Genomic DNA, 12413 nt, shown 5'->3' on the forward strand with positions numbered 1-12413 from the left:
CGTCTGTGGTGCCAGGGATGGACCCGGGGTCTGCAGTGTGTGGGGCAAGAGCCCCAGGCCCCGTCCCGTCGCTCCAGTCCAGAAGTGCGGGCGCGCCTTGTCCGTTGAATTAGAACTGTCTGGCGTAGCGTGGTAGGTTTGGGAAGGAATCCTGCCTAAGGGGAGAGGGTTTGGGTTCTTTGCGTTATTCAGTTGTAGGGGTGGGCCTCCCCAGCGGACTCGGGCCAAGGTACCCCCCCACTGCCCCAGAGTGTCAGCCAGCAGGGCCGGTGGCTCTCAGTGCGGGGATCCCAGGCCCATGCTGTCAGGGCTGTGTTGCCGTGGGTGGGGCCAAGGGTCTCCAGGGTTGTACTGGGGATGCCCGGGGGACATCTGGCACCAGGCATCAAGCCAGGGTTGGCAGCACGCACGACACGTGCCTTAGCTCTGCGCTATGTCTCTGGCCCCAAATTTTGCGTTGGGTTTATTTATTTTATTTTATTATTATTATTTATTTTTGGGTCACACCTGGCAACTCACAGAGGTCACTCCTGGCTCTGCACTCAGGAATTAGCTCTGGTGGTGCTCAGGGGACCATATGGGATGCTGGGAATCGAACCTGGGTCGGCCGCGTGCAAGGCAAACGCCCTACCCGCTGTGCTATTGCTCCAGCCCCAACGTTGGGTTTGTTTTTTCTTTGTCTCTCTCTCTCTCTTTCTTTCTTTCTTTCTTTCTTTCTTTCTTTCTTTCTTTCTTTCTTTGGTTCTTTCTTTCTTTCTTTCTCTCTCTCTTTCTTCCTTCCTTTCTTTCTTTCTTTCTTTCTTTCTTTCTTTCTTTCTTTCTTTCTTTCTTTCTTTCTTTCTTTCTTTCTTTCTTTCTTTCTTTCGTGGGGAAGGCACATCTTGCAGTGCTTGGGGGCCACTCCTAGCTCTGTGCTCAGGGCATTGCTCCAGAGGATGGCCCAGAGACCACGGGGGTACCAGGAACTGAATCTGGCCTTCTGCACGCAGAGCACGAACTCAGCCATTGAGCTCCAGACTCAGCTGAGGGTTTGCAGGATTCCTGTAAGAACATCTCACTTAGAATCGGTTGAGGGCGTTGTTGTAAAGTTGGCCAGTGGATATGTGTAGAGAAACTGCAGCGGAGAGCACCTCACCGCTCGGCGGGGCGCGTTTATTCTTCTCAAGCTGCTGTGTGAGTGGGAATTTCTCCAGGCAGTTCATGAAGCGCTCCCCAGTCGGACATGCAAGGTCTGAATAAAGCGCGTTCAGGCGACTCACTGACACGGGTACTAGGTTGGCCGATAATTCCTAGGTTGCCTATAAGAAGCCTTCCGCTGTCTGTTTAATAATGCAGGAGCTAATAGATTTGCCAGGCCGGTGACCTCATTTTCGAGCACGAAGCAATATGCTTAGTCTCGGCAAAGTTCTCGGCCGCAAAGCCAGTGCAGGCCATTTCACGATGAAACTCTCTATCCTGAGACTTGGCGTGTCCGTTGGCAGAGAGTCCCGGCACGCATGCCGGGACCATGTGCCGTTTGTCCTCGAAAACAGGCCCCACAGAGGGACTTTGGTTAGGAGGAAAGCGGATGCGGCAGGCGAGGCCGTGAATCCCCGGCTCCCTGGAGTCTCGGGCCCTCGGCCCGGCACTGCCTGCCTTAGCTGTGACAGCCGCCCCCGAGAAGAGCGGGGACGTCGGTCGGGTGCTCAGGCCTGGGCGGGAGGCGGGAGCAAAGTGCTCTGCCAGATGCGCAGAGAATCAAGTTCTCTCGCCTCAGTCCGTGTGCCCGTGTGTGGCTCTTCCCGGCCAGGCGTGTCCGCCAGTCAGCATGGACGTCTGCGCCTTGAGGATCCAGCTGTTCATCGGCTTGAAGGCCCTCTGCCACTTCCGGAACCACCTTGTCCTTCTAACCAAGGCGGACCCCGAGGAGAGAAGAGAGAGTCCCAGGAGGTCGCGGTAAGCCGCTGTCGCTCGTGTGTCCTGCGGGGTGCTCCGAGCCGACCCCCTTTCCAGTCCAGATGTTTTTCTCGGGTGTCCTTTTTCCAGAGGGGAAGGTAAAGGTTCTATAATAGTCTTTGGAATTGACCTAGAAACTTTTTTTTTTCTTTTTTGGTCACATCTGGCGATGCACAGGGGTTACTCCTGGCTCTGCACTCAGGAATTACTCCTGGCAGTGCTCAGGGGACCCTGTGGGATGCTGGGAATTGAACCCGGGTCGGCCGTGTGCAAGGCAAACGCCCTCCCCGCTGTGCTATCGTTCCAGCCCCCTGACCTAGAAACTTTTGGAAGAAAATGAATTGTTTCCATACTGTGGAAAGGATAGAATAAAGGCCATGAAAATCTGTGGTGTTTGAGGTCAGAAGGTTGGGCCTCGACGGTCTGTGTGGAGAATGGAAAGACGGGGTCTCAGGACGGAGAGCAGCGGGGAGGGCGGTTGCCTCGCATGTGGCTGACCTGGGTTCATTGCCCGGCATCCCGCATGGTCCCCTGAGCCCTGCCAGGAGTGATCCCTGGGTGCAGAGCCATGCGGGAGCCCCGAGCACAGCTAGGTGTGCCCCCCAACGCCCCCCCAAAGATGGCCCAGCCCAAACAAGGCTTGACTTTCGTCTTCTTCAGCCTTTCGACCTTTCGATGCTTCCCAGCAGATGATTTTCTTTCAGAAGTCAGAGGGCTAGTAGAGAGATAAGGCTCTCTCGACCTGGATTCCGTCCCTGGCAGCCCATTTGGTCCCCCGAGACCACCAGGGCCAATTCCTGAGCACAGATCCTGGAGTCAGCCCTGCGCACGATGGGGTGTGGCCCAGAAACAACCCCTCCTCCAAAAAAAATTATTTTTTTACCATGTAGGGACTATTTTGTTAATTTTCTTAAGGTTTTACTTTTTCATGTGTTCCTTTTTTTTCCCCCTCCAATTTATTGAGATAATCAACAGACAGTGCCCCGTGTGTTTAAGGAATTCAGCACCTCTGTTGACTGTGACACGGGGGTCACAGGAGCTTCAAGTGTGTCAGTGATGAATTTCTCACCTTCCTCTGGGGCCTGGTGCTTGGCGCCACACCCGGCGGTGCTCAGGGCTTACTCCTGGCGTGGCCTCGAGGGGCCGTGAGTCAGACCAGGGCCTCACCTGGGGCTGGCCGCGAGCCAAGCAGGAGTTTTCCGCAGCCCCTGACTGCCTTACCTCGGGGCCCGTCCCTGCTGGACCCGTGTGCGTTTATTGCTCGTGTGTGTTTATTGCTCTAAAATGAAATCGCAGGGGCCGGGAGATTGTCTTGCATTGAGGTTTGTTTCCAGGGGAGCTTTCCGGGCCTGTCGCCCCTCTCCGCCCACCCGCAGTCACTCTGTGGCCCAGTAATCCCCGGCCAGGCGGGGCTCCAGGGCCCTTGAACCTCCAGCCTGGCTGGGGGGGTCCAGGCGATTTTATTTGCTTAGACTCCCCACTTTTCAAGGGCACCGGCACGCAGAGAAGGGACATCGCTAGTGCTCTGAGCACTTGCCAGTTTCCCCGCAGCCCCGGGGCTCGGTTTTGCCTCTTGGAAGGTTCTAGTGAAACTGGTGGCCCCGGAAGACCGTCTGTGGGAGAGCGGGTGCGGGGCATGGGCGGAGAAGGCCTCATCCTTCCGAGGGACTGGCCGGGTTGATGGTTAGTGTCCGTGGCGCCTGCCGTGCTCGCCAGAGAGCCGGGACGGAGCCCGAGCTGAGTCGCTGAGGGACGCGGATCGCCCCACCAGGAATCTCAGTGCCCGTGATGAGGTGTCGGATTCATTCTCCCCCTCATTTTCCCTTTAGTTCTAGAAAAGACGCGCATCTGAAGCTCCAAGGCCCTCCTGCGGCCGAGGCCGGGTGGAATCTCTACATTGTGGACACCATCTCTCCCGTGCAGCTCTACAGGGAAATGGTACTTCCTGCCGGACCCGCCAGCCGCCTCCCTGCCTCCGCCCTCCCTCCTCCCTCCTCCCTCCCTCCCTCTCTTCCCCCTCCCCCTCCCCCTCCCTCTTTCCCATCCTCCCTTCCCCCTCCCTCCCTCCCTCCCTCCCTTTCTCCCTCCCTCCTTCCCTCCCTTCCTTCCTTCCTTCCTCCCTCCCTCCCTCCCTCCCTTCCTTCCTTCCTTCCTTCCTTCCTTCCTCCCTCCCTCCCTCCCTCCCTCCCTCCCTCCCTCCCTCCATTGCTTCCTGCCTGCCTGCCTGCCTTTCTCCTTCCTTCCTCCTCCCTCCCCCTTCCTTCCCTCCCTCCTCATCCCCCTCCTTTTCTCCCTCCCTCCCTCCTTCCTTCCTTCCTTCCTTCCTTCCTTCCTTCCTTCCTTCCTTCCTTCCTTCCTTCCTTCCTTCCTTCCTTCCTTCCCATGGACTCTTTTGGGGGTGGGTGCATTTGTGCCACACCTACCGATGCTTAGTGGCTCTTCCTGGCTCTGTACTTAGGATCACTCCTTGTGGGACTTGGGGGACCTTAGGGTGTCAGGGATTGATTGGATCAGGGTCACCACGTGCAGGGCAAGCACCTTCACCCTGTACTCTCCCTTTGACCCGTACATTTCTACCTTGTATGATGCTGTTTAATGTCTACACAGAGTACACTGACTCACAGTTTTGGGGGGCGGTGACTAGGTCCCACCAGAGTGAGAATTCACCCCTTTCAGATTTATTGTTAAGCATTTAATGTGTCAAATATTCATTTGACCTGCAAAGTCGAGTGGGACTTTTTGTTTTGGTATTTGGGCCCCAGCCAGCAGTGCTCAGGGCTTACTCCTGACCTGTGCTCAGGAATCACTCGTGCTGTGGTTTGGGGGACCAGAAGTGGTGCCAGAGATTGGATATGTGCAAGGCAAGCACCTTACCTGCTGTCCCCTCTCTCCATGGGTCTGCTCCTGCCACAGACCCACTCCCTGAGGGAGATACTCTTCTCTCAGACCCTCCCTGAGGGAGATACTCTCCTCTCAGACCCTCCCTGAAGGAGACACTCTCCTCTCAGACCCCTCCCTGAAGGAGACACTCTCCTCTCAGACCCTCCCTGAAGGAGACACTCTCCCCTCAGACCCTCCCTGAAGGGAGACACTCTCCTCTCAGACCCCTCCCTGAAGGAGACACTCTCCTCTCAGACCCCTCCCTGAAGGGAGACACTCTCCTCTCAGACCCCTCCCTGAAGGAGATACTCTCCTCTCAGACCCTCCCTGAGGGAGACACTCTCCTCTCAGATCCTCCCTGAAGGAGACACTCTCCTCTCAGACCCTCCCTGAGGGAGACACTCTCCTCTCAGACCCTCCCTGAAGGGAGACACTCTCCTCTCAGACCCCTCCCTGAAGGAGACACTCTCCTCTCAGACCCCTCCCTGAAGGGAGACACTCTTCTCTCAGACCCCTCCCTGAGGGAGATACTCTTCTCTCAGACCCCTCCCTGAAGGAGACACTCTCCTCTCAGACCCTCCCTGAAGGGAGACACTCTCCTCTCAGACCCTCCCTGAGGGAGACACTCTCCTCTCAGACCCCTCCCTGAAGGAGACTCTCTCCTCTCAGACCCCTCCCTGAGGGAGACACTCTCCTCTCAGACCCCTCCCTGAAGGAGACACTCTCCTCTCAGACCCTCCCTGAAGGAGACACTCTCCTCTCAGACCCCTCCCTGAAGGGAGACACTCTCCTCTCAGACCCTCCCTGAAGGAGACACTCTCCTCTCAGACCCTCCCTGAAGGAGACACTCTCCTCTCAGACCCCTCCCTGAAGGGAGACACTCTCCTCTCAGACCCTCCCTGAGGGAGACACTCTCCTCTCAGGCCTCTCTCTGAAGGCAGACACTCTCCTCTCAGGCCCCTCCCTGAAGGCAGATACTCTCCTCTCAGACCCCTCCCTGAAGGAGACACTCTCCTCTCAGACCCTCCCTGAAGGCAGACACTCTCCTCTCAGACCCTCCCTGAAGGGAGACACTCTCCTCTCAGACCCTCCCTGAAGGGAGACACTCTCCTCTCAGACCCTCCTGAAGGCAGACACTCTCCTCTCAGACCCTCCCTGAAGGGAGACACTCTCCTCTCAGACCCCTCCCTGAAGGGAGACACTCTCCTCTCAGACCCTCCCTGAGGGAGTCTCTGAACAGCCCGGGCGTTTGGGCGGGTTTGTCGCAGCAACACTGGCTGTTGTGTCCTGGTTGCAGATTGAGTACAGTCACGCCTACAGGACGGCCAGGACGCAGAGCTGCATCCACCTTCTCAGCGAGGCGCACCTGCTGCTGAGAGCCGCCCTGATGGACGCCGGGCAGCTGGAGCCTGGCGAGCAGGCGGAGCTTCTGGAGGCCTTCAGGGAAAGCTGCGGGCACCTGGGGGACTGCTACAGCAGGTGGGCGCGCTGCTCAGCGGGGGAGACGCGGCCTTGGCTTTGCCCCGGTAGTGACCGCAGAGTGGGGGTGTGCGACACTTGCAGGCGGACCTTCATGGGGGCTCTGTGGGGCTGCACATACCACAGGGGAGCCCGACCTGCTGTCAGGGAGGGGTCTGAGAGGAGAGTGCCTCAAGGTCCTGCGTCTCCACCACATCATTTACTCCTCTGAAATGTCATTTCATGACCATGAACATCCCCAGGACAGGGCTGGAGAGAAGGTGTGCTCGTAAGACGCGACACATTTTACTGCTGCGTGGCTGTGGTGACCGTGGCCTTGGTTTCGGTCTCCCGCTCATATGGTCTCACGGACACCTCCAGGGGTCACTCCTGGTGTGGCCCCCAGACCCACCTCTATACCCCGTCCAGCCCCCTAGCCCCTGGGGCAGCCACGTTTCTAGTCTGTGCCTTCAGCGATAGCAGTTAGACAGTCCTGATCTTAGTAGTTGATGTTTTTATGAGATCAAAAAAGGTGTAAGGATGCATAGTGATCTATGGCTTTTTCGTTGATGTTTGTTTTAGAGGGTGTATTTAGGGTATGGTGAGTGCATTTTCTAGGCGTTAATTTTGGGGGAGGTATGCTGCGCTGGATCCAGGCCTCGCCCATGCAGTGCATGTTCTGCCATGCAGGGTGTCTTAGGCCGATATTGACATACTCAGATTCCTGTGCACTGGTCAGAGGAGCGGAGAGACCCCCGGTACCGCAGATGTCGTGTGCAGTATTGCCACTTATTGTTGACATTGGTGGAAAACCATTGATGTGTTTTCATGACTCTGTAGTTTGACTTGTTCTTGTGTGTGTGCATTGGTGTGTCGGAGTGTGTGGTGTGTGTGTGTGTGTGTGTGTGTGTGTGTGTTCAGTTTTATATAGTGACTTTTATTTTTTTTATTTATTTTTTTTTCTTTTTGGGTCACATCTGGCGATGCACAGGGGTTACTCCTGGCTCTGCACTCAGGAATTACTCCTGGCAGTGCTCAGGGGACCATATGGGATGCTGGGAATTGAACCTGGGTCGCCCGAGTGCAAGGCAAACACCCTACCCGCTGTGCTGTCGATCCAGCCCCTGTAGTGGCTTTTATTTTTTTATTTTATTTTTTTTCTTTTTGGGTCACACCCAGCGATGCTCAGGGGTTACTCCTGGCTTTGCACTCAGGAATTGCTCCTGGCAGTGCTTGGGGGACCATATGGGATGCCGGGGATCGAACCCAGGTCGGCCGCATGCAAGGCAAACGCCCTACCCGCTGTGCTATCGCTCTGGCCCCCTAGTGACTTTTATTTTTGAGAATATTTATACATAGGATTGTTTCAAAGCCTTACTCGGCCCTTAGGAAAGAATAGAATAGAAATTTGCTACTATATACTCCCATTCATGTAGAACTTCACCTGGAATAGTAATAATTTACTGGATCATTTTTTGTTTTATTATGATTAAAGGAAACTGAGTTTTTCTTAGACTTCAGAGTGCCTCTGAAATAAAAATATAAAATCAAAATGACTCCAGCCCTTGCCGATTTTAGATGGGGATAGAAAATATTTTGAGATTTCTATCTTCTTCTGAGATTTATTTATGGCTCCAGGACCACGGTCTGTCTCGTTCCCGACGGCGTCAGACACTCAGGCTCTCGACAGCGCGTCTGAGGGATTGTCCTCCCTTCCCTGTAGGCTGGACACGCAGCGTTCCCACCTCGCCCTGCCCTACTACAAGATGTCCGGCTTGTCCATGGCTGAGGTTTTGGCTCGCATAGACTGGGCAGTGGACGGCGGATCGCAGAAGTATGAGCAGGGATTGATCTTTTATATGAATCACTCACTGTATGAAAACCTGGAGGAAGAACTAAGCGATGTAAGTGTTGCTTTTCGTTCATTTGGCTCTGTGATATGGTGAGGTGTAGAAGTCACGTTCCAGAAACTTCTCTGTGACCTTACTTCTCCTTTTCCTGAGAGAGTAGCCTCCATGCTCTCTTCCTCGGCAGTGCTCATAGGGTCGGGCCCGGAGGAGCAGCCCAAGTTGGCAGCCCAAGCTGTGCTTTCCTGGGAGACGGCGAGGGCCCGGGGCCCACTGGGGTCGGATGACCGTGGTGCGTCTTCAGGAGAACGACCCAAGCACGGCTGGCGTGCCTTTTCCTCAGGGGTTCCCGCACAGTCCTGGTTGCCTTTCCTCGGTGTGTGAAACTGCACTCAGCCCGCGACCTGAAGGCAACCTGAGGGGCGTTTTTCAGTCCGGAGTGGATTGTTGTGGTGATTATGTGGGGGCCACACCCGTGGGTGCTAGTGCAACTCTCGGCCTGATGCTAACAGTGCTCAGGGAGGACCATGTGATACTGGGGATTGAACCGGGGCCTCCTGCCTGCACAGCCTGTGAGCCTTCTGCACAGCAGCTATCTCTTTGATCTGTCAAGGGTTTTTTTTTTTGGTGGTGGGGGCAGGCAGGGGCTCCGAAGTGGTGCCCAGGAAGCTCAGGGGATCCGGGATCCCCTTGGCAACTCTCAGCCTACCAGGTTGTTAATGGGCCCTGGGGTGGTTCTCCAGGAACAAACTCTGTTTCTCGGCTGCAGACTCTCCCCTACCCTCAGTGTTTCTTTTCTTTTCTTTTTTTTTTTTTTTGCTTTTTGGATCACACCCGGCGATGCTCAGGGGTTACTCCTCGCTCTGCACTCAGGAATCACCCCTGGCAGTGCTCAGGGGACCATATGGGATGCTGGGAATCGAACCCGGGCCGGCCGCGTGCAAGGTAAATGCCCTCCCCGCTGTGCTATCACTCCAGCCTGACCCTCAGTGTTTCTAAGGACTAATTGAGTCCAGGGCCCAGAGAGATTGCACAGCGGGTCAGGCACTGGCTTTGCAATCGGCTGACCTGGGTTCAATCCCCGGCATCCCAGATGGTCTCCAGAGCACTGCTGGAAGTGATTCCTGAATGCAGAGCCAGGAGTGACCCCTGAACACCACCAGGTGTGGGCCAAGAACAGAAACAAAAAGAACTGAAGTGTACAAAGTTGGGTATTGCGCTGCCCGGTGCTTTAGGGTTTAGAGAGGTGAAATGTGCTCACACTTGACCTCAGGAAGTGTATTTTCTACTAAGCTTTATTTTGTTTTTTGTCTAATTCGTTTATATTTTCTCTGCATTTTCCTACGCGCTCTCTCTCTGTCTCCCAGCCCGTGCTGTCCTGCAGTCACAGCATAAGACAGTGCACGGCTCTACATACAAGTGTGTGGCTGCGTCTTTCATCTTCCCTTGCTCGCTTGTCCCCCCCTGTGACTGACAGACCATTCGTGTCTTGCTGTCCCTCCCCCCCAAGGAGCTGGCAGCCAAAGTGGCGGAGATGTTCTTCGTGGCGGAGCCGAAGCAACTGCCCCACATCCTCTGCTCTCCTTCCATGAAGAACCTGAGCCCTCCCACCGCCATGAGCTACCTTAAGAGGCTGGATTCGCCTCTGTGTTCATCTGTCTTGGTGACGTTGACCAAGGCCACCGTGGCTCTGAAAATGGGCGACCTGGACACGTACAGAAGTGAAATGACAAGCCATTCCGAGGTAGGCCGCCCTGCCTGGCATTCACAGCGTCGGACCCGGACGGGCCCAGGGGTTCCGCCGGCATCTGGCTTCTGACCGGCTCCTTGTTACTGGCTGTAGGAAAATCATCCGGGAACGGAAGACTCAGGGGGGGTGTGCCGGGGTCTGGCGAGTGAGAAAGGCGGGAGGCTGGGAGAGCACGGTGGGGAGCCTCAGGCCCGAGGCCAGCCCTGCCCCGGCCAGCAGCCCGCTCCAGCCTGAGTGACGGATGGCCACTGCAAGCGCACCACTGATGAGGTCTCGAGCACAGCAGACGGGGCGGGAGCCAGCACGAGGCTGAAGGGCCGGCCCCTGGGTTCCCTGCACCCTTTCTCCTCTCGGGAGCACTTCTCGCTACAGCCTCGATGGGACCCTGGCTATGCAGGTGTATAAAATGGCTACACAGATCCGACATTAACCCGTTAATAAATCATTAAGAACTTCCTTGTAAAGCAATTCTGTGTAGGGGTATGAGCCCGGTGTGCGCTTGGGTCCCGAGTCTGAGAAGCTCAGGTCTGTACTGGGGGGAAACAGCTCAGGTGACTTCCGGACGGACGGGTTTTTGCATGGGTTTTCAAGGAAATGGGAGCCGGCCTCTGGAAGCCACTAAGAGACCCCGAGCCACTTAGGGATGTGACCGAAGATGGGCTTCTGAGGGGGGAAATGGAGAAGTGATGTTCATTGAGCACCTACTTGTCCCCGGCCAGCTCTAGGTCTCTTGAGTGTATCTTCTTAGTCCGTGACACGGTGCTGGCAGAGAGGCGCTGCTGTAGCTTTTGGAGCGATGAGGGAACTAAGACACAAAGAGCCTAAAAAATAAACCTCGTACAGGATCACACCGCCAGTGGTGTAGCCAGGGTTTTTTTTTTTTTCTTTTTTGGGTCACACCCATTGATGCACAGGGGTTACTCCTGGCTCTGCACTCAGGAATTACCCCTGGCGGTGCTCAGGGGACCATATAGGATGCTGGGATTCGAACCCGGGTCGGCCGCGTGCAAGGCAAACGCCCTACCTGCTGTGCTATCTCTCCAACCCCTGTAGCCAGGGTTTGACCTCAGTAGTCTGGCACCTGTGTTCTGAACCTGGCTGTGGTCAGTTGCTCACAGGATGCCTTTGATTTCTGAACCCATACAGGAGGAAGTGCTGTGGCCCTAAAAAATTACTTCTTTGGTTTTGCTGAGGAGAACAAGCCAGCATTGATGGTGAGGAAGGTCTTCTTTGAAGAAATTCTCAGAAGATAAATTTTCCTCCATGGGGCTGGAGTGATAACACAGTGGGTAGGGCGTTTGCCTTGCACGCGGCCGACCTGGGTTCGAATCCCAGCATCCCATATGGTCCCCTGAGCACCGCCAGGGGTGATTCCTGAGTGCATGAGCCAGGAGTGACCCTGTGCATTGCTGGGTGTGACCCAAAAAGCAAAAAAAAAAAAAAAAAAAAAATTCCTCCATGACTGCAAAAGACTTCAGGTCTGTCTTTTTTTTTTTTTTTTTTTTAAAGAACAGAGAGAGGACTGGAGTGATAGCACAGAGGGCAGGGCGTTTGCTTTGCACACGGCTGACCCTGTTTCGATTCCTCCATCCCTCTTGGAGAGCCCGACAAGCTACCGAGAGTATCCTGCCTGCACGGCAGAGCCTGGCAAGCTCCCCGTAGCGTATTCGATATGCCAGAAACAGTAACAACAAGTCTCACAATGGAGACATTATTGGTGCCCGCTTGAGCAAATCGATGAACAACGGGATGACAGTGCTACGGTGCTATAGAACAAAGAGACCTGAATTTTAAATGCTATATAAAATTGGGGGTTCGGGCCGGTGCGATAGGTACATTAAGTAGGGTGCCTGCCTTGCACACTGCCCACCTGGGTTCGATCCCCAGCATCCCATAGGGTCCCCTGAGCAATGCCAGGAGTGAGTCAAGAGTAACCTGTGAACCTCACCAGGGTATGCAGTCCCCTCCCCAAACCCCCTAAATGTTGACCTGAACAGCTACCTCTTGGAGGATGTTACCTGTGATGCTCTCCTTTGACCCGAGAGCTGGGCTTGGCAGTGAAAGAGAAACTGAGATTGAGCTGATGGATATTTTAGCCCTGACCGTCGAGTGCCTCCGTGTGTGTTTCTGACGTGGACCGCCTCAATGCTGCAGGCCTTTCATTCCCCAATTCCCTCTTTCTTCGCAAGATGAGCTTGGTGTGCGGCTTCGTCCTGGAGCCCCGGCTGCTGATCCAGCAGAGGAAGGGACAGATGGTTCCAACCGAGCTTGCGCACCACCTGAAGGACACCAGGCCTGGCCTGCTCGTGGCGTCTCTCCTGGGCTGCCTCAGGAACGGCCAGATCGGAGTGGAAGAAGCAGACTCCTTCTTCAAGGTATGGCGGGGCTTCAACCGTGGCCCCAGGGAGAAGGCGCTGGCCGTGTGGCGGCCGATCCTGGTTTGACCCCCAGCACCCCAGATGGTCCCCCAAGCACCGCCAGGAGTGACCCCTGAACATTGAGTCAGGGTAGTCCTGGCCGCTGCTGGTTGCGTCTCCAAATCC

General features: G+C 55.5%; 2 protein-coding genes across 5 annotated transcripts in view; one reads left to right on the plus strand and one right to left on the minus strand.

Annotated features, from left to right (window-relative positions):
• HPS3 (HPS3 biogenesis of lysosomal organelles complex 2 subunit 1) overlaps positions 1-12413 on the plus strand; it is a 36755-nt gene that overhangs the window by 10864 nt on the left and 13478 nt on the right. For all 4 annotated transcript variants that reach the window (XR_008628567.1, XR_008628569.1, XR_008628568.1 and 1 more), the window contains exons 7-12: positions 1790-1935; positions 3765-3873; positions 6113-6294; positions 7997-8177; positions 9631-9864; positions 12060-12245. Coding sequence is in view for 1 of the 4 variants with exons in the window: in XM_004602926.2 (XP_004602983.2) it covers positions 1790-1935; positions 3765-3873; positions 6113-6294; positions 7997-8177; positions 9631-9864; positions 12060-12245 (1038 nt within the window). In the remaining 3 variants the exon portion in view is untranslated. The remainder of the gene's footprint in view (positions 1-1789; positions 1936-3764; positions 3874-6112; positions 6295-7996; positions 8178-9630; positions 9865-12059; positions 12246-12413) is intronic.
• CP (ceruloplasmin) overlaps positions 1-12413 on the minus strand; it is an 81993-nt gene that overhangs the window by 3893 nt on the left and 65687 nt on the right. The gene's annotated exons all lie outside the window — the stretch shown is intronic.

Source organism: Sorex araneus, chromosome 2 (assembly GCF_027595985.1).
Source record: "Sorex araneus isolate mSorAra2 chromosome 2, mSorAra2.pri, whole genome shotgun sequence".
NCBI lineage: Eukaryota > Metazoa > Chordata > Mammalia > Eulipotyphla > Soricidae > Sorex > Sorex araneus.